The sequence below is a fragment of the Gymnoscopelus microlampas genome, assembly GCF_963454915.1.
Source record: "Gymnoscopelus microlampas genome assembly, chromosome: 23".
Classification (NCBI taxonomy): Eukaryota; Metazoa; Chordata; class Actinopteri; order Myctophiformes; family Myctophidae; genus Gymnoscopelus; species Gymnoscopelus microlampas.
Window position 1 is genome coordinate 18,463,341 of NC_139960.1, and position 21,345 is coordinate 18,484,685.

The window sequence follows — 21,345 nt, forward strand, 5'->3', positions numbered from 1 at the left end:
AAAGCCGCAAATTATGGCTTGTTTCAAATGGGATCCCGTACTCAATTCATGGAGTTTATTGCCCTCTGCCGGTGTGAAAGCGGAGCAGCATGCTTAAACCAGTGGTTCTCAAACATTTTCATGTCAAGGACCCCCAAATCAAATAACGCATTTCTCTGCAGACCCCCCCCCCCCCCCTGAAAATACAGGGACCCCAATACAAGATTTGTTGTTAAATAGTTTAAAACATTTTTTTTTTGGGGGGGGGTCTTCAATGGTAAAACGGCAGGTCCCTTATTCATGGGCTTGTTTTTGTAGGCCTGGCCGCTTGTTTCTCTCGCAAAACCTGGCAACAATGGCTAGCAGCGAGGCTAATTGCTAGCACAACGGCACGCTCTCACATCACACACATACGTCACATACACGTCACACGCACACACACACACGCGCGCGTGCGCGCGCACACACACACACACACACACACACACACACACACACACACACACACACACACACACCACACACCACACACCACACACCACACACACACACACACACACACACACACACACACACACACAGTTTGTGTATTATCATTATGGTTTTATGATTGAGTTACTTTTATCCATAAGTGCATGTCGTTTCTACAGTGAAAAATGAACTGGGTTGGTGGTTCAAGGTAAAAAAGAAATAAAAACACTGTTATGCTATCAAATATAGGCTTAATAGTGTTTCAATGTTAATATTAATGTTGTGTCTGTCCACATCAGTGTTTTAATGTTAATATTAATGTTGTGTCTGTCCACATCAGTGTTTTAATGTTAATATTAATGTTGTGTCTGTCCACATCAGTGTTTTAATGTTAATATTAATGTTGTGTCTGTTCACATTAGTGTTTTAATGTTAATATTAATGTTGTGTCTGTCCACATCAGTGTTTTATGTTAATATTAATGTTGTGTCTGTTCACATTAGTGTTTTAATGTTAATATTAATGTTGTGTCTGTCCACAGGAAACGCTACATGGTGAGAGATGACATCAAGAAGCAAAAGGTGAATTATTCACGTCATGAATTAAAAACTCATGAATTATTCAGTTAGGCTACAAATTGTCGTACTTGTTTAAAACATTCAAATACAGTCACAAGTTTTGACTCTGGTTCATGTAGGAGTTCTTTGAGAAGTTCCTTGGTTCTGGTTCATTATTGTTTTTAAAGCACCTAATGAGCCAATGGAGCTTCCCATGACCTTGGACCTAAAAAAAAAAAGAATGAAGAAAAAAGTTAAATTAACATTTTGCTGTGTTCTTCTGGTTGTGGTTCTGTTCAGGAGTTCTTTCAGAAGCAGAGAATGCAACAGAAGATGCAGAGTTTGGGTCTTCCTCTGCCCACCTCCACTAAAGAAGCTAAACCTGGCAGCATGGACCTGGTCACACTTTTTATTGTCAACCAGATCTCATCCAAGAAACTACAAAAAGGTCATGATATGTACAATTTTAAATACATTTTACTAATATATGTATAGCACTAATAGAACTAATCCTCTTAACAGACTGTGTATCGAGCTGTACTTCCCTGTGCTTGTCTTTCCAAACTGTTAATAAAGTATTCAATCAATCAAAATTAGTCCTCATGCGAATCAACGTTGGATTATTTCAGATCCTCCTAAAACAACTGTTCTCAGTAACTCTAAAGGCCCCAAGTTCACAAGAAATGAGCCATTGGAGCTTCCCATGAGCCCCGGTCCTCCATCACAGCTAACCCTGGTCGAGAGTCAGCCTCATTACAGGTAGTAATGCCCGATTCATATTTCATTGTACGGTGGTGCCGCTCATCAAAAAGTGCTTGTTCATTGTATAATTAAAGTTAAAGGTTCTTTTTCAGAATTGAAGTATTTTTGTTTGTATCTATTACAGTTTACAAGTTATTTGTGTTCATTTGTATTTATTTGTTTGCTTATAAGTTAAATATTTTAGGTTATAAGTGTGTAGGACTCTTCAATATCATCTGGCATTGGCCAGGTTCTACTTTTTATGCCAAAGCAGCATCACATCCATACATCCATCTCCATCCAACCATCCATCCATCATCCATCCAGCCTCCGAATTAATTCACTTTACATTTCACACGTGATTTGATTCACAGTTCCTTGTCCTTCAGTCACCAAGAGACTTCGCTCTGAGGTGGCTTTGTAACAGTCATACTCATAACCATGTCTTTATACATAATTATACTATATGCTAGCTTCAGTAATGTCATATTGTATTGTAATCTAATGCAGTGTTACCAGCATTCAGGAGAGACAGAGAAAGTACTGCATTCCACAGCAGTACAAGTGCCAACAGGTTGGTTGTGCCAACAGGTGCCAACAGGTTGTCGTGTTTTTGTTACAAGAGGTTTACTTTACAATGCCTGAACTTATGCAGTAAATAATGTTGCCCAAGCACAAAAACGATGCCCAAGCGCTCATAGCGCAGCACCGAGTGCCGCGCTATGAGCTTGTAGATCTGCTATTTTTGAAAAATCTTGAAAATTTGTGCAAATCTTTGAATATATATTTTTAAAAGCAAACCTTTGTAACTCAAATCTTTGCTTCTACATTTTGCGATGAGGGTCCGCTGCCAAATACATATCTAAAAATGTTTTCTAAATCCTAGTATGTTGTTATATCAGTGGTGCTCCAACTTTTCCATGTCAAGGACCCCCAAAATGATATGTACCGTGGACCCCCATCTCAAAATAATTGTTCCAGGGACCCCCAGAAGCACAGATTGGAGGAAAAAATATTCGCTTTAAAACACATATATATATTCAAAGATTTGCACACATTTTCCACAATTTTTCTAAAATGTTTAGATTTTTTTTGAATAGCCAAAGGAATCTTAAAATGACACAGATGCTTTCCCAGTCTTAATAGTCTATGAGCCAGAGCCTCAAAATTGAGCAATGATTATCGAAAGAGTGGGCAAAACCAAACCTATATTAAATTGTTCATAGGGTCAATACGAGTAAATAAATACAGTATATGATAACCTCTCCACAGGAGTAGCTTTTTCATGGTTATCACACATTTTGTTATTTTCCCCATACGTACATGACAGGTGAAAAAATGACAAAATTGAAAAAAGAGTTATCATAATGAAACTTCCTGAGTTGATTACTTACATGAAGACAATGAATTATCGTATTACAAGTTTTCTGAAATTGCATATTTAAATATGCAAATTATGCATTAGGAAAATATGCCCACATTTGCATAACTTTCCAGAATCAACATTGGAACATTGGACAAAGCCAGAGCCCAGAGTCAACATACTTATTTCATTTTGTTAAGATGTTGGAGTCAAAGGTTTTTAACGAGGGAATATTCAATATCTGGCTCAATTTTGGGGCTCTGGCTCATGGACTAAATGCCTAATTTGCATATTTAAATATACAATTTCAGAAAACTTGTAATACGATAAATCATTGTCTTCATGTAAGTAATCAACTCAGGAAGTTTCATTATGATAACTCTTTTTAAAATGTTGTCATTTTTTCACCTGTCATGTACGTATGGGGAAAATAACAAAATGTGTGATAACCATGAAAAAGCTACTCCTGTGGAGAGGTTATCATATATTTATTTACTTGTATTGACCCTATGAACAATTTAATGTATGGTTTTGCCCACTCTTTCGATAATGAAATCTTGTCTGGCTCATGTACTATAATGGATTAAATGTACTGTGTTCTTTTTGTCCCCCAGCTGTCACCTGTTCAGGAGTCAGGCTTTTCAGACAACAGCGCGTCTGACTACCGGACGCACCAAACTGACAAACTCAGTCCCTGTTCCTCAGGCTCAGGCTCATCAGGTCAACGACAAGGTTATTATAGTTTTGCGTCATAATTTTTCCCCCAATTTGACTTTTTGTCTTCAATTTCAATTTCAGTTTAGTTTTAATTAAGTTTTTTAATTAAAGTTTTTATTAGATTTAGTGTTTAGTGAAATTCAAAAAGGTCAGAAAAAGTATTTTGTCAAAAACTAAACAAAACATACATTATACATACATTATACATTGAATCATACCATATAAAATAATTTATTCACAGTTACAACTGGCACTGGCAAATTTCATATCCATCCAAAAATACTTTATAATACTTTATATATATACTTTATATATATTTGGGCATAATCCGCCTGTCCGCCCTTAACTATAACAACCATGGTCAGCATTCATATTATACAGTATATACCTGTGTATATATATTATATATTTTTACGGGGTGGCTCTGCAAGAGGCTAGCCGTCTGTGCCAGGGTCTGTGTCGTGTGTGTGTGTCTGTCCCAACTAATCTCGCAAACCACTGGACCGATCAGCAACAAACTTCCACAGCCAGTCTATTTCCACACACTATGCCTCAGTTTCAGATAAGGTTCTCAGAACCCAATTTGGGCCCTGCTCAGGAGGTAGTATTAACCATGAGTTCTAAGAACTCAGAACTTAGACTTTCAAAATGTTTCTAAAATAGCGAAAAATCTACAAGCTCAAGGCACTTTTTTGCTGAGTTGAGTTCTTTGAAATTATGTACCTAGTACCTCCCCCTTCAGTGATGATTCTGGTTATGATGGAAACGTACAACTTCACGGCAGTGTTGATTTTGACAGCAAATTTTGATTTAGTTTTAGTCATAGTCTTTTGAAAAAAAAATCCATTTAGTTTTTGTCATATTTTAGTCATCTGAAATGTTTTAGTTTTTGTCTAGTTTTAGTCAACTAAATATCGTAAGATTATAGTCGACTAAATCTACAGTTGATTTAGTCGACTAAAACGTATTTTGGCGGTGGCGGTGCCTTGATGGCGTCGTAATGGCTGATTTTACACTTGGTTGCATGCAGATCTACAAGCTCACAACGCGTCACAGCGCAAACGCGTTGTGAGCTTGTAGATCTGCTATTTTCAGAGCACAACACCCGAGTGTAGCCAAACATAAAATGACTCGTCCTTTAGTTCTACTGGATCTCTTCACCACTAGTCCCTCACTAACATTTTAGTCTAGTTTTTTATTTGTCAGTATATATATATATATATATATATATATATATATATATATATATATATATATATATATATATATATATATATATATATATATAATATATTCGTCAGTGAAAAAAGGTAGTCGACGAACATTTTTCGTCATCATTTTAGTCGACGAAATCAACACTGCTTCACTGGTTCTGGAAAGTTAAAGGTTCTGGAAGGTTATCCTTCATAGTCGAAAAGAGCTAATACATGAAAATGAAGGTGAATTGAGGATTGCTCTTCCTCTTAGGACCGTTCCTGTTGCAGTCTCAACTCCAGCAGAGAAGTCAAACACAGGCACAGACACACTGCTCCCCTCCACCCTGGGAAACCCCAGGACCGGAGCAGAACCAGGTATATCTCTTATTTAACGTATAGATAGATCTGTTACTACGAAAATAGCAAATACAAGTCCACAATGTGTTGCCTCGGGCGCCTTGTGAGCTTGTAGACCAGCTATTTTCTTTATTTTCTCAATTGTAGTGTGGAGATTGGCTTGTAGATTTACACCAGCCGTACAACCTATAAGTATAATTCATCTGGTAGGACATTCTTGGTTCTTCAACATTCTCACCTTCAAACAAGGAGCTATAACAACAATAATTTAGAAACCTTTTTCCTGCGTTATTCCAGATATAGTATTTAATAATATTAGTATTCAATATTTAAAGCAGCAATCTGCTTTTCTAAGAAGGAAACCACCAGGCAGGGAAGATATTGGGCTCAGGAGCTTAAGGCAGAATTAGAATACTACTTACAAAGTATAAAAAAGGGCATTATTTATACATAAAAAAAATACATAGAAAGTATGGAGAAAGAAGGTTTCTGCCTGACAGCGACAATATACAGTATATATATTTTTGTTTTGATAGTTCAGACCGTTCTCACAGCCGAGAGGCATGAATGACTCTAACCATTGCTGGCCAGGAGGATCCAACACACCCCAGTTCCAAGCCGACACCCCGACTGTAGCCAGAGTTCTGTTTGGAAGCACAGAACCCCAGTGAGTTTCATTTATTATTTGGGAATGATTCATTTACTTGTTTGTTCATTCATTTCATAATTTACATGCTACCTCCCTTTCTCTTTTACTCATTCATTTCACTCGCTCAGTCTATCTGACATCTGATATTTTTGAATAGCCAAAGGAATCTAAAAATGACACACAGATGCGTTCCCGGTCTTTAATGGGTTAAACTCCAGTATGTCTCTGTCATTCCAGCAGCACAGACGTCAGAGATGCAGGAAGACACAAAGTCAACTTCTCCCTCGACCAATCGGAGGACAATGAGCCCGTGCTAGCCTTCACTCTTAACCAATCAAACGCGGAGGAGCAGTTTGAAGAGGGACTTTTCACGCTTTTCAGCAACAAGGAGTTTGGTAGTGAAGGTACAACTGTTGACAATGTTTCACTTGTAATTCTGTTAGAGCCTGACCCATGTACAGTACCTTTTCTGTTAGAGCCTGACCCATGTACAGTACCTTTTCTGTTAGAGCCTGACCCATGTACAGTACCTTTTCTGTTAGAGCCTGAACCATGTACAGTACATTTTCAAAACGATTTATGGGCCATTATTTGACGTTTTTGACGACAGCGGTATCTGCAATTATGCAGCCGATGTGTCCTGAATCCTGATCTTCACCCTGGCGTCTCATGTCATTTTAGGCAAAGCGTTTTAAAAAAATCGGCATCTGACCCAAACATCTTAGCCTGGTAAAGCCCCTCCCTCCGGAAATCTCATTTCCATTTGATTTCAGGAAGGAGTCTGGCATTAGGGATTATTTGGCTTTTTTTCGCTGTCCACCAAGTGAACGAGCCTATCAGCGTCCTTAGCCTGGTAAAGCCCCTCCTCGCTCATCGTTCTGTGATTGACAGCGAAAGTTGGCCAATCAGGTGGCGAGTTCAAGTGAACCCGAATGGATCTGAAGGGGAACAACTGCTGATTGGCTGAAGGGGTTGTCAGTCAACGGTATTACTCCCGCCCAACTCCAGCCCACAGACCAAAACACACAGGTTCTCATGCCAGACTCCTTCCTGAAATCAAATGGAAATCAGATTTCCGGAGGGAGGGGCGTTTACCAGGCTACAAACATCTGGCATCGGTCTGGCTCTAAATTCTGTCCAATGAGCAGGGTGCCGTCCAATTGACTCGTGAACGTTCATCTCAACAGGTCCGTTTGGAACAGAGAAAGCAAACACCTATCTCACACAGGAAACCCCAAGCACGTCTTCAAGTACCGAGTATGAGCACTTCTCAATCACAACAATTAGATATCGTCGCTGTCCGGCAGAAACCTTGTATCTTCTCCATATTTAAACTTTTTATGTTTTTTTGTAGATTAACGGCTATGGCTATTTCTGATTTTCTTTTCTTTCTAAAGGCAAAGTGAAAGTGTCTGGGTTTTATAATAAATATTTAACCAATGAAAAGTATTATGAAGAACTTGAGACTAAATAATAACTACATTGGAACCATCAGAACACTTTTTTTCTATTTCCTGAAAAGTAACCGTTTTGGATGCAAGGTTTCCACCCGACAGCAACGATATGTTATAGGAATGTCACTGTTGGATTGGGTGATTGACATTCAGTTTCTGTCCTATTTAGCGCTGCTACGGATTCCCTGTACGTGGACCCTGAGGGCAATTCCTTCACACAGGTAGAATGGATATCGTCCTTGTATTTTCATATTTCATCCTTTATTTTCTTTTGTTCGTTTTTTCTCAAATGAACGCCTAATTCTATATATATATATAAATATATATATTTTTAAAGTGAACATTTGTGACTCAAATCCTTACCGAGTGCCACGCTCATAGCTATGAGCTTGTATATCTGCTATTTTTGAATAGCCCAAAGAAATCTAAAAATGACACACAGATGCGTTCCCGGTCTTAATGGGTTATGTTATTTTATAATGTTTAGTTTTTTCTTTTTTTTCTTTTAACCTTATGGCATGCCCAAATAGGGCCGCCAGGTTGAAAGTGGTTATAAGTGTGTCTGTGTATTTTATAAATAGAGAGCTTGTGAGATAAATAGAGAGCTTGTGGAGCACAGCTTCTACCGTAATTCAATCATCTGTACATCACTTTCAACCTGGCATCCCTATTCTGGGCAAGTCATTATAGACAAAGCATTAAAAAAAAAAATCTATATTAACTCATTAACTGAACCAGTTAATGAGTGAACCAGAGATAACGTGATCCGAAGATGTGCTGCTCCATTCTTTCCCTGGTTAACTTATTGCTTAAAAATGCTCTATCTCGGCTCCTGTGTACTTTTTTTTACGCTATATATTTTTGGCAAAACATTTTCCCACATTCTACGAGACCCCTGTGTGTGTAATGAGGGGATCACTGTGCGGATAGCATTCACAGAAAATATTCCATGATTTTTCAAAGGTTGATAAAATCACTTGTTTTTGCTGGCAGCAGCCTAACACTATTACACTATTACTCTGGCAGTTAAAGAGCTAAAAAGTAGCAGATCTAAAAGCACTACGCGCCACATCGCAACGTGTTGTGAGCTTGTAGGTCGGCCACTATACCCACGCCTTTCATGGTTAATACAGTGTAATTTGTTTAAAACAAGGTGAAAGCGTGTTCTTGTCTTGTTCGAGAGCACATACAACATTAACATGTCCCATGTGTTTAACTGACAGTTCTCCAGATGCATCCACGTCAGCCCTTGTGAGTATCCAACCAGGCCATTATTTTCTTAGCGACTATCAACAAATGGGTTAACCACTTAATCCCTCTTTTATACTTAGTTGCACAACGATGTCATGAAAATAGTGAAAATAGCCAATGTACAAGCTAATAAAAAAACAAATTGATTATTTTATCAAATTATCTTTTTTTTTTTTTTTTTTTTGTAATTGATGAAATCAATTAGTTTGATTAAAGGATCGCTTCACCTATTTTCAACCTTATCTTCGAATAATTGCATCATGGAGTATGTATAAAGATTATTTTTGTTTTGGTCGGTCCCACAGCACGCACTGGACAGTTGGAGTGTGAAACATCGCCAAGTTACTCTCCAAGTGCAGAAGGTTGTTTAAGTTCAGATTCAGATGGAGTAAGTCACTGGTTCTCAACCTCTGAAACACTAGCACATCGTTGCTGTCGATGGAAACCTTGTATAGCAGATAGCCGATCTACGAGCTTGTAGATCAGCCCACCCCACCTCCCCACAACAATATGAATCATAACAGTCATTTCTATTTTCTTTCTGAATATTTAACGTTAATGATCTTTAAAGCCGGATTTATATATGTGTGACAAACATTTCCAAATACTTTCAAGATCTTTTTTTTTTAAACAAGCCTACGGGCTTTCTTGTGTTTTTTATCCTTTTGAATTTTAATATTCAATAAACTAATCAATCAATCAATCAATCTAATTGATTATGGCAAGATTGTGGCAGTGTCATCGCTCTGCATTCAGCAGGCGTTATTACTTTGATTGTGTTTCATAATGATGATGCCAGAGTGGGAGAGATAATTGGATTAACCTTTCACCAAATGCCAAGGCATAACTGATGCATGGTCGTCTAATTTGATATATTTGAGTGAATGAAATGGTAATTTTCTGTACTTTTACTTCTATTCCACTACATCTCAGAGGCAAATATTGTACTTTTACTCCACTACAGTTATTTGAAAACTTTAGTTACTAGTTACTTTGTAGATTTTGCTTTTACAAAGATTACAAAACATACATTAACCACTTCAGCCCTATATACATTTCGGCCATTTGAAAATAGCCGATCTACAAGCTCACAATGCGTCGCGATGCGACACATTGTCATCTTGTAGATCTGCCATTTTCAAAAGATTTTTTTTACATTTGAAAACTTAAACTTGAACTTCAAATGGTACATTCTGCACAATGAGCACTTTCTACTTTTGGTATTTAAAGTACTTACTCAAGTCAATTTTTAATTCCGGACTTTTACTTGTAACAGAGTATGTATCTACATTTCAGTATTGATAGTTTTACCTAAGTAAAAAATGTGAGTACTTTTTCCACCACTGCTGTCTTGTCTCTGTTAGGATGAAGGCGGACAGGCTGACTCCTCTCATGCAGAGCAAGACACGCTGACCCCACGGTGGTCCACTCCTCAACCAGCCACTCAGAGAGCTGCGTGCAGCGCGGTGACCCCACGGTGGTCCACTCCTCAACCAGCCAATCAGAGAGCTGCGTGCAGCGCAGTGGACTCTGACAGAGTGTCAGGGAGCAGCCAGGCTCAGTACAGGTCAAGGTCATTATTATAGTTTTGACATTTTTTATTTCGTTTTGACTTTGTCAACTCTACTTTTTAAAGCAGGTTTTCTAGTTTAGATGAGTTTTTATTTTGTCAAAGGGCTGAGTTTTGGTTGAGTTTTTATTCGTTTTTATTTTTTGTAAACACACAATACAGTTTAAGTTAGTTATCGCTTTTTGTAAAGCCTCATTTTCTTTATTTTATTTCAGTTAACTAAAATGTTTTGTCAGTTCTATTTTTTTCGTTTTCGTTTTAGTTACAGTAACTATAATAACCTTGGTTCAGGTCCTTCAAACCAACCGAGTGCCTCCGCTGTAAAACGACCACTACTGAAACCAGAGAGGCGGGGACCCAGACGGTCGACGCTCCAGCACGGCAGACCTCTGAAGCCTCCACCCAGTGCAGCTCGCCACCAGAGGACTCTCACCCTCCCTTGTTGAGCGTAAGCAACACACAATGTTCACATATTATACGTACAGTAGCCTGCGAGTTAGTTCTGGCAGCATACACTCGAGAGGTTACATGCATGCTCATTCTATGTGGCTGTTTACAGCGTCATGCAGACCCATACAGTACGTCATACACTGACGTGGCAGTCAGCTGTCCAATCGGGCGGGTAATTTAAGTTCACTTACACCTGTGTTCCATCCGCTTTGTGGTCATGGGTGTTGTCATGCGGCGTTTGCTCCCACCACCACCCCAGCACCACCAGTGGGCTCTGCTATTGGTTCTGTTCCCCATGGGGGGTTGTTATCATATATCTGTCTCCCTGCTCTTAAAGGTTAATGATGGTTAATGATGAATTGTGCTGAGCAGGGAGAAAAAATGCAGCAGAGCCTGAACGCCAAGATAAAATATTACATCCACACTTGTATTCTCATTCTATAATATTGTTTCAATATGTTCGGTCTATAATATTGGTTCAATCTGTTCGTGAGTTATCTGACAGAAATAGTGAAAATAGCCTACAGTACAGTTAGATTGGCTGTGTCTACTATTTTGGGGGATTTTGAAAGTGTAAATCTTATATATCATTGCTGTCAGGCAGAAACCTGATCCATATTACATTTTTCGTAAATTAACGCACTACTTGATCATACTACAGCATCACACAAAAGCATTAAAAGTAGCAGATCCGCAAGCTTGAAAATGTGGCGCGAAGCGACGAGTTTTGAGCTTCTAGTTTTGCTACTTTTAATACTTTTTGAATTTGAATCCTGAAAAATAACAGTTTTGGACATATGAGGTTTCCACCTGTTATAGACGATATAGTCTACGATATGTATATCCTCTCGTAGCCCCCTTATATGGAAACAAAATACGCTGCTCTAATATTTTAATGGGTCACACCAGACACCAGTGCATGTATCGTAAACAGTGTAGGGACCCCCCACTACATATTGTATAAAATTGTGTTACAGATTAAAATTCTTCATAGATTTCATAGACAGCTTTATATACTGTATTTTCAGACATTTAACCACTTAAACCGTCAATACTCAGTAAACTTGACCTTCGGTTCTATACTTGCTCTGCTCTTTTCCACCCTCTACAGCAAACCTCTTGGCCGAAATTAGCCGATCTACAAGCTCACAGCGCCTGTGAGCTTTTAGATCTGCTATTTTCGGCGAATGTTCCCCTCAGAACAGGGATTCTAGGGTTCAAGTTCTTCATGTAAAAAAGAAGTTCCTATCACACAAAAATTTGGCGGACCCCCTGTGGTAACTCTGAGGAGTTACCGCTGTTGAAGACCCCTGGGTTAAATGATTCATTTACCGTTAACGAGTTTTGATTAAACAATAGGCTCTATGCACAGCAGCCATTTTGGAGAAAAATTGGGCCTCTTCTGACTTCCTTCACAGGTGTTACCAATGATACTAATGAAGGCTCTGTTCCATTCTGGTCAAACAGAGGCAGGGTGCTGATATTGTGCATGTTGGCTCACTAGAAATACTATTGGGTCTCTAAGTGTGGTCCAGGGACCCTCATGGTTCCTTGAGAGGGTGTAACTCTGAGAGTGTACAAATGGAACCAAATGGACCCTCCCGGGTCCATTTGGTTCCATTCGTACACTCTCAGAGTTATGGGGGTCCTTGAAATTAAAAAGTTTGAGAACCACTGTGCTACACTAAATGGAACAGAGCCTTCATTAGTGTCATTGGTAACACCTGTGAAGGAAGCAAGGAAGGGGCCCAATTTCTGTCCAATATGGCTGCTGTGCATAGAGCCTATTGTGAAAACTTTTTTATTAAAGTGAGCATCCCTAATTGCAGGAAGCGATCCAGACAGCATCCACAGACGGCTCCGGAAGAGAAGCGTTCGCACCCTGGAGGAAGCCGAGCAGGGAATCCATGGCTACGCTGTTGTCAGTCAACGGATTTAAAAGACTGCTCCAAACTGAGCAAACAATCCCTCCAGAAACTCCCTTCCTGTATCTAGGTAAAAAGAACTTTAACTTGGAAATAGCTGTTTTCAGTGGTGGAAAAAATACTCAAAGGTTTTACTTAAGTAAAAGTATCAATACTGCACTGTAGAAGTACTCTGTTACAAGTAAAAGTCCGGAATTCTAAATGTACTTGAGTCAAAGTACAGAAGTATTGGCATCAAAATGTACTTAAAGTACCAAAAGTAAAAGTACAAAATGTTTTGAAAATAGCCGATCTACAAGCTCACAACGCGTCGCAAAGCAACGCGTTGTGATCTTGTAGATCTGCTATTTTCAAATAGCCTATGTATACAATAGGGCTAAAGTGGTTAATGTATGTTTCGTAATATCATAATTTATATCTGAAAAGTAACTAGTAACTGAAGTTTTCAAGTAATTGTAGTGGAGTAAAAGTACAATATTTGCCTCTGAGATGTAGTGGAGTAGAAGTAAAAGTATTGGAAATTGGAAATACTCAAGTAAAGTACAAATACCTCAAAATTGTACTTAAGTACAGTACTTAAGTAAATATACTTAGTTACTTTCCACCACTGGCTGTTTTAGCCAGTAGTGAGAAAAAAAAATGTCATGTTACTGGGAGGCAGTGGCGCAGCCAGAACACTAGTATAGGCTGGGCCTGAGCAGGAGCGGGTGGGCACGCATGCGCGCGCGCACGGTTATTAACGGTTGAAAATAGCAGATGTAGAAGCTCGCAGCGTGGCACAAAGTGACGTGCTGTCTGTGAGCTTGTGTATCTGCTATTTTTGAGAACCACTGTTCTAAACCAGTGTTCTAAATCCTAAGAGTTTTCTGAAAAACGTATGTTGCTACTTATAGCTAAAATCTAAAATGACACAGATGCTATTAAGACTGGGGACGCATCTGTGTAATTTTAAGATTTATTTGGCAATTCAAAAATAGCAGATACAAGCTCATATCATGAGCTTGTAGATCTGCTATTTTTTGAAAAATCGTGAAAAATATGTACAATTCTTTGAATAATGTATTTTTAAAGCGAACATTTGTCACTCAAAACTTTGCTTCTGGGGATTCTACAAATGTCTTCTAAATCCTAACAGTTTTTTTTTTAAATCGTGTTTGCTATAATATCAGTGGTTCTCAAAAATTATATGTATTTGGCCGTGGACCCCCATCTCAAAATATTTTGTTCCAGGGACCCCCCAGAAGTTGAGTTAAAAATGTTCGCTTTAAAAAAATATACAATATTCAAAGATTTGCACACATTTTTATGATTTTTCAAAAATAGCAGATCTACAAGCTAATGTCCAAAGATCTACACTCGTGCCACGCTATGAGCTTGTAGATCTGCTATTTTTGAATAGTCCAAAGAAATCTTCAAATGACACAGATGCTTTCCTGGTTTTAACGGGTTAATTAAGCTTTTAGACACTATTGACTGTATATTCATGACTTTTCCATCTTTTCAGAAACAGGGGCCTCAGATGAAAGAGGGGTACAAGAAGACCTCGGCGAAAATGCTCCTCATCCGGCTGGAGGAGAGGTAGAGGAAAGGGAGGAAGGCTCTGTGGGAGGAGATGGCGTGATCCCGGGGGAGGATGAAACCATCCAGGAAATAGCTGACATCCTCCTGATGCTGAGGAGGAGGCACAAAGACTGATGTTCTGTGTATTGTGACATGTTATACACCTTCAACTGAGTATTTATATCTTTCTTCTATCTGTATCTCTTATACTATATCTTTCATAACTTTAGTTGATCTTATCACATGAATCCTAACGCCCATATTCTGGGGTGAACCTTCGGCAAAAATAGCCGATCTACAACGTTGTGCTGGGCTTGTAAATCGGCTATTTTCGGCAAAGAGATTGGTGTAGAGGGGATAAAAGGAGCGGACCTATTATAGAGCCCTGGGGATTCTCTCCATGTATCTTACTTTTTTTCCTCCTTGTGTTCTGTGTTTGCATTTTAGTTCTATATGTATATATATCATATTTTTGCTATGAAGCATTTTATATACATTGTTACATGCCGTTACATGTTTACAAAGGGAAATGCATACATATATCGTATATATATGTGTATTTGAACTAAACTAACAATAACACTCACTGTTGGTTGATGTCAAATAAAGCCCCCAAAGCAGACCAGACCAGTTAATCACTTTATTTAATTCCCTGTGTACATATTCAAGTGTTCAGATCCCATGAACGTTTTCATGAATGTATTACAAATTGTAATGATCATTTCTAGCATTCTAGCAAACGGCTTGAACAATAAACAAATATACTATGCAGCACACGCTAATGCTCTCATAAGGTCTTTGTCTTGTAGTTGGTTCTAACTGCAGAAACATGTGGAAAATAAAACTTATTTTTACCTGTTAGAATAAAAGTAGAGACAGTGCTACAGCACAATTGGTAGTCAAGGATTTTTCGCCATTAAAACGTTTGTATCAGGCCTGTGGGAAATCACTCATTAAAAGAATGCCGTAATGGCCTTAAAGTAGATCTACAAGATCACAACGCATCACACTGGCCACAGTTACATGGACAGTTGTATTCGGAATGAATACACTTCTATTCGGAATGGATGAATGGATGAATTCATTCCGAATAGATTTGCTCATGTAAACACCCCAATTGGAATAGAATATTCCATTCCAGTCTGACCCGAATGCATTTTCATTCGGAATAGGAGGGGTGGTATAGACCGTTTGAATCGGGTTAAATCAATCGGAATTGACCATGTAAACACTTTATTTCAAGCGCTCCTGTCCGTTTGGAATACATGCATTCCTTTGCGCATGTCTGTGCTTAGTAGGGCTGTCAGAATTGTCCAAAAATGACCAATCAAATCTCTAATTCAGCCACGGTTGGTGCTGAGAAGCGCTCGCTCCTGCGGGATAAAATTAATGATTCTAATAGCGTCATTTAATAAGCCTGTAATGGTTAAGCCCAGACTTGTCCAGGAGAACGGACGCTCTGAGGATTGCTGGGATCTTTTTCTAAACAGGTATTTTAGTCCTCAGTTTTTAAAAAGAATCCCTGGCCACATGACAAAGATTTTTTTTTTAAATCCCTATCCACACGTAAACGCAGAAACGCAATGATCATAGACTGTAGTGTTGCTCGCTCGCTCTCTCTCTCTCTCTCTCTCTCTCTCTCTCTCTCTCTCTCTCTCTCTCTCTCTCTCTCTCTCTCTCTCTCTCTCTCTCTCTCTCTCTCTCTCTCTCTCTCTCTCTCTCTCTCTCTCTCTCTCTCTCTCTCTCTCTCTCTCTCTCTCTCTCTCTCTCTCTCTCTCTCTCTCCATTTATTATTATAATGACCATGTGCGAATGCGCGATGACATCATCGTACGGTGCCTACATGAGAAATGTGACAAATACTATAGGCTAGCCTACGTTTTACCGTGTCTGGTACCAATACAAAAAAAGAAACTGGTCTGAACTTGTAGATCTGCTACTTTTGCATTAAAGCAGCGATGACAAAGGAACACAGGCTTGCACCGCATACAACGCTGCCTGGCCAGGAGTCGGTGCGTTTCTTACCGGCCTGCCTACGACCGATAGACCTCCGCCGCCGCGGAGGCACAAGGGGGCTATTGCCTCCTCCCATGCCCACCAGGGGAAGCTCTGCTCCGGGTAGTGGCCCCTGGTCCATGCCCGGGCGTAGGCGGGAACCACTTTGCGCATGTCAAAAGTTATATTCTGAATGAATGCTTTGGTCGTGTAAACGATGAATACTTTTATTCAGGTCCCATGTAAACAGGTGAGTGGATCAGATTCCTCTATTCAGAATGAGTTCATTCGGAATGAATTCATTCTGAATGAATACATGAGTGTCCATGTAACTGTGGCCATTGTGACGTATCTTGAGCTTGAGGATCAGCTATTTTTGCTATTCGTCATACAAAAAAGGTACATAGATAGACCTGTATAGGGCTTTGGTGGTTAAGTGATAAATGATTATGCTGCCACTGAGGAGACTAAAGACTAAACAACGAAAATAATAAAAAATACTAGTCAGGGTACAGGATTTTTTTTTTCATCAGTCAATATTTAAAAAACATTCCCTTGCCATAAACATGTACTGTAAGAGAAGGCCTTGAGATGACAAAAGTTGTAGTAGTTACAGACTTTGTAAGAGCAAATTCTAGGAAGTCTTCAAAAGCAGCTTTTTTACAAAAAATCTACAAGTTGATTCTCTGACTGGAATTCCAAAATGGCGAGAAGTCTAATGAATAGAACATTCAGATAAACACTGTTCCTACAGACAATAACATAATGGCCGGCCATAAGAAACCTGTGCGTTATAACGATAATAATAGCACAGCCCTATTAAGATCTTATTTATCATACAGCATATTATAAACACACATGGTCTGTACTTTGATTCGGCTGTCCACTTTCAAATAAGCTTTCACAACACAAATCTATATTTGGACATACGTTTCTACAAAACAACATTGGCAAATTACATCATAATCCTTGACTTTAAGAGCACGAGAACCCACTTAATATGATATGCTTTTACAATTTGTACTCAAGGCTGTGGAGGAAGACGACACAGAAGTAAATAAAAAAATGATATACATATGTTGAGTAATAAAAAAAAATCTGTCACAGTCAAAATGTCCTGGTAGAAAAACAATGCAGACCTAATTAACATAACCTAATAATAATTAACATAATACACAGTTAAATCCTCTGTGTTAATTCATCCTTTTGTCAACTCCGAGAGTGTACCCTTATAGTTTACGGGTCAATTTGGTTACATTTGTACACTTTCGGAATTAAAAATAAATAAATAATAATTTGGATCTCGGAATCCACACAGAGAAGGCGTAATCTCGGAAACTCAGTCAGTGGTCTATGGCGTCACAACGTCTATGACGCAGGACTCCAAATCTGGACAAGGTTTCAGCGCGATCATAGCCAAAGAGTATCAAAAAGCATAAAACATAAAAGGTGCAGGAGGTACTTCTGCATTCTAATGGCAGTGTGCACAAGAGAGGCGCTGATCAGTCCAGCGGTTTGCGAGATTAGCTCACAGGTTGAGATTCTTAGAATAGAATAGCTGTTCTAAACAGCTATGGGTCCTATAGAGCCACACTGTAAAACAAAAATCTAAAAAACTAAACACTGAAGATTTGACTGTACATTCATTTATTTTGTGTGTCTGCTCACTATCACTGAGAACTACATATAGACAGGTCAGTTCACAGCACTGACAAGATCATGTTCAGAGACAATAAAAGTCCATAAATGACACTCCCCGAATATAAAAACAATTACTACTGTATATCAGTGTGTTTGTTTGCTGCAATGACACAACAGTTTGCAAACCGCACAGAGCAACTGACAGACAGTGACTCTGTAGGATACATCCACGTTAAAAACTGCTAATTTACAGGCTGATAATACAGGAAACCGATGGCTTCAAACTTGGAAATGTAATGGTTTTTGTGCTACGTGGGTGATAAAATGGTCTGTTGCAGTCGATCAGTCACAGACACATCGTCAGAACGACCAAACGTTAATTGATACAGTATACAGCTCAGGGATTTTGTGTGTCATCAATAGAAGGTACATTTTTGTGCAATGCTACAATCTTAGATAACAGGTATCTGAGATGTGTTGCATATAGAAAGGCATAATGCTATTGATTATCAATGTTACAACACTTAATCTCATTTTAACAAGGCCTGTGATGCTTCCATAGAACATCAAGTATATCGTCGCCGACAGATGGAAACCCTGTGCAAAAAATGTCCAAAACAATTTCTTTTTCAGGAAATGGAAAAAAGAAGCTGTGTTCCCATGGAACCAATGTATTATTTAGTCACAAGCAGCTGTTAATACTTTTCACTGGTTAAACGTTTATGAAGCCCACAGACTCAGTGGTGGAAAGTAACTAAGTACATTTACTTAAGTACTGTACTTAAGTACAATCAGTTATTTGTACTTTACTTGAGTATTTCCAATTTCCAATACTTTTACTTCTACTCCACTACATCTCATAGGCGAATATTGTACTTTTACTCCACTACAATTATTTGAAAACTTTAGTTACTAGTTACAGTACTTTGCCGATATAAGTTATTACTTTATAAAACATACATTAACCACTTTAGCCCTATTTTATACATAGGCTATTTGAAAATTGCCGATCTACAAGCACACGGCGTCGCATCGCGACGCGCTGTGAGCTTGTAGATCTGCTATTTTCAAATATTTTAGTACTTTTACTTTTGGTACTTTAAGTACATTTTGATACCAATACCTTTGTACTTTTACTGAAGTAAATTTTGAATTCCAGACTTTTATTTCTAACAGAGTACCTCTACATTGCAGTATTGATACTTTTACTTAAGTAAAACATTTGAGTACTTTTTCCACCACTGGACAGACTTAACCACATTCAACCTGGTGGCCCTATTATGGGCATGTCATTAGAAAAAATAAATACTAATACATAAATAAATAGTGACAACATCAGATCTACAAGCTCGCAAAGCGTCACCATGCGATACGATGTGAGTTTGTAGATCAAGGAAGCATAAAATAGGGCATTATTTTATGTTTAAAAAAACAAAACATAAAAAGATGACATAATGAAGGTAAACGTTTTCTGCACAACAGCGATGATATAATATTATACATGAATAAATGCCGTCTCTAATAACGCCTGGTCGTATTACATTTGAGAGACAATTCAAGTTCAGTTCAGACCTTATGCAAGGAACTGACACCAATTAGTTAGTTTCTAAAAACTAAAATGCACTTCCTGAATTGAAAGAGCTGAAAGTGAGGCAATGACTTCTAAGTACATGACCAGACGTCCAGGTTAGGCCGGGATTGGTGTCCAGAGTCCCGACAAATATCTCTAAAACACAAAAATGTCCTGGTTTTCAACATCCATTACCAAGCTGTCCCGAGTCAACACTTATTTTGAGTGCTTATGCAGATTTGATCATGTTCCGTTGAAAGGTGCAAGCTCACAACGCATCATTGGGAGCTTGTAGATCAGAAATGTGCGCTATTTTTTAAATCAGATTTAAGTGATGGTCCGGGTTGAGGTTGATTTGATTTTGGTAAAAGATATACAAGTAGGCTAAAGCACAATACAGCTTAAACCCATAACACATTAAAGCGTAATGAAACACTTGTTTCCAGTGTGGTCCTGGGTTTGGGTTCACCATACTTTTAAGACTGAGACACATTGAAAGCATCAAACGTGTGCATCTGTGAACGCCCACCGCATTCTACTGCCACGCAAGTGTTAACGGGGAAATGAAATGCCAGGGCGTATTCACATGGTTATAAATGACACTGACAAGCTGCCAACAGATCTACAGTAATTGGTGTGTGGAGGAAAATGTTAAATTAGATTCCAGTTTTGTCCATTAGGTGGCAGCAATGACACATAGAGTCCTGCAGGTGATGTCTGGATTTTTTTTTAAAGTTTTTTTTGGAACTTTTAAGTTATTGAAACCACTTGAAAAAGTGAATGGACTGAATACGAACTCACCCATTTTCAACCTATCTTCATTCAATTGGTCCAATTTCCTACACCGATGAGATGACAGATCTATCAAAACCAGTGGATTAATACTCAAATTGATGTCAGTTTAGTCTACCTGTGTGTGTGTGTGTGTGTGTGTATGTGTATGTGTGTGTGTGTGTGTGTGTGTGTGTGTGTGTGTGTGTGTGTGTGTGTGTGCGCGCGCGCGCGTGCGTGTGCGTGTGCGTGTGCGTGTGTGTGTGTGTGTGCATGTTTTCATACCCAGTTAGGTGATTATTTGCTGAAGTGGAGTGGTATATTCCCTTTAGACAGATGGTTTCAGAAGGCAGTGTTGTACAGAAGGGACGAGCTGGAATTGTTTGACAGTTGAAGTCCAGTATTACTAAATAAAAAATAAATAGTAAATGTTGTATTTATCTAGTGCCTCATTGGGAGCAGTAAGGGGTTAAGTGTCTTGCTCAAGGAACACAGGGGGAGCCAGGGACCGAACCGGGAACCTTCCGATACACACGTGGCCGCTCTACCTCCTCCTGGGGGGCATGATAAGGCATTAAGATTCGGGTGAAAAAAGAATTGGAAGACAAAAATAAAGGTGAAGGTAACAAACATTGTTTACATAATTATGACCGAACTACTCTTCCAATAACGTTCAACCTAACAATAGCTTAGCTTGCTTCTTTTAAAATCGACCTTTGTCATTATTATAGTGTCTATATTGTTAATAATAGCGTAATATATTCGAGTTTCTACGACAATGTATGAGCATCCTTCCAGGCTATGGGATCTAGTGGTATAGCAGTTGAATTTCACGCGAGCAGTAACCATCTCCATGGTAACAGCAAGCTCATTGCTCGTGATAAATTTACCTTGGATGGGATTTTTACTTCCGGAAACTCAGTGTTGAGCTCTATTCCAGATTTGTTTGTTGGCTTGTTGTCATCACACAAGAACATTACCCCCCCCCCCCCCCCCCCCCGTTTGGAGAAAATTCCCTAAAACAGGGGTCTTCAACAGGGGGTGCAGGACCCCTGGGGGTCCTCACAGTTACTACAGGGGGTCCGCCAAATCTTTGTGCGATATTTCTTTTTTTTTTACCTTAACCAC

General features: G+C 38.9%; 1 protein-coding gene across 1 annotated transcript; it reads left to right on the top strand.

The window, feature by feature from the left end:
- Positions 1–532: 532 nt before the first annotated feature.
- Positions 533–14,591, top strand: redic1 (regulator of DNA class I crossover intermediates 1). Its single transcript, XM_084049666.1, has 17 exons — positions 533–658; positions 992–1,031; positions 1,308–1,455; positions 1,637–1,766; positions 2,259–2,322; positions 3,726–3,843; positions 5,296–5,399; positions 5,918–6,048; positions 6,268–6,434; positions 7,218–7,287; positions 7,654–7,705; positions 8,708–8,735; positions 9,041–9,123; positions 10,100–10,308; positions 10,597–10,753; positions 12,585–12,750; positions 14,185–14,591. Exons 1-17 carry the CDS (start codon positions 636–638, stop codon positions 14,373–14,375), a joined length of 1,881 nt encoding a protein of 626 aa, XP_083905792.1. The 5' UTR covers positions 533–635; the 3' UTR covers positions 14,376–14,591.
- The last annotated feature ends 6,754 nt before the right edge of the window (positions 14,592–21,345 follow it).

Excerpts from the sequence above, each read along its gene's own strand:
- redic1 (XM_084049666.1), top strand. The coding sequence starts at position 636 with ATGAACTGGGTTGGTGGTTCAAG. Across the intron at positions 659-991 it reads AACTGGGTTGGTGGTTCAAG|GAAACGCTACATGGTGAGAG; the intron begins GTAAAAAAGAAA and ends GTCTGTCCACAG. Across the intron at positions 1,456-1,636 it reads ATCCAAGAAACTACAAAAAG|ATCCTCCTAAAACAACTGTT; the intron begins GTCATGATATGT and ends GGATTATTTCAG.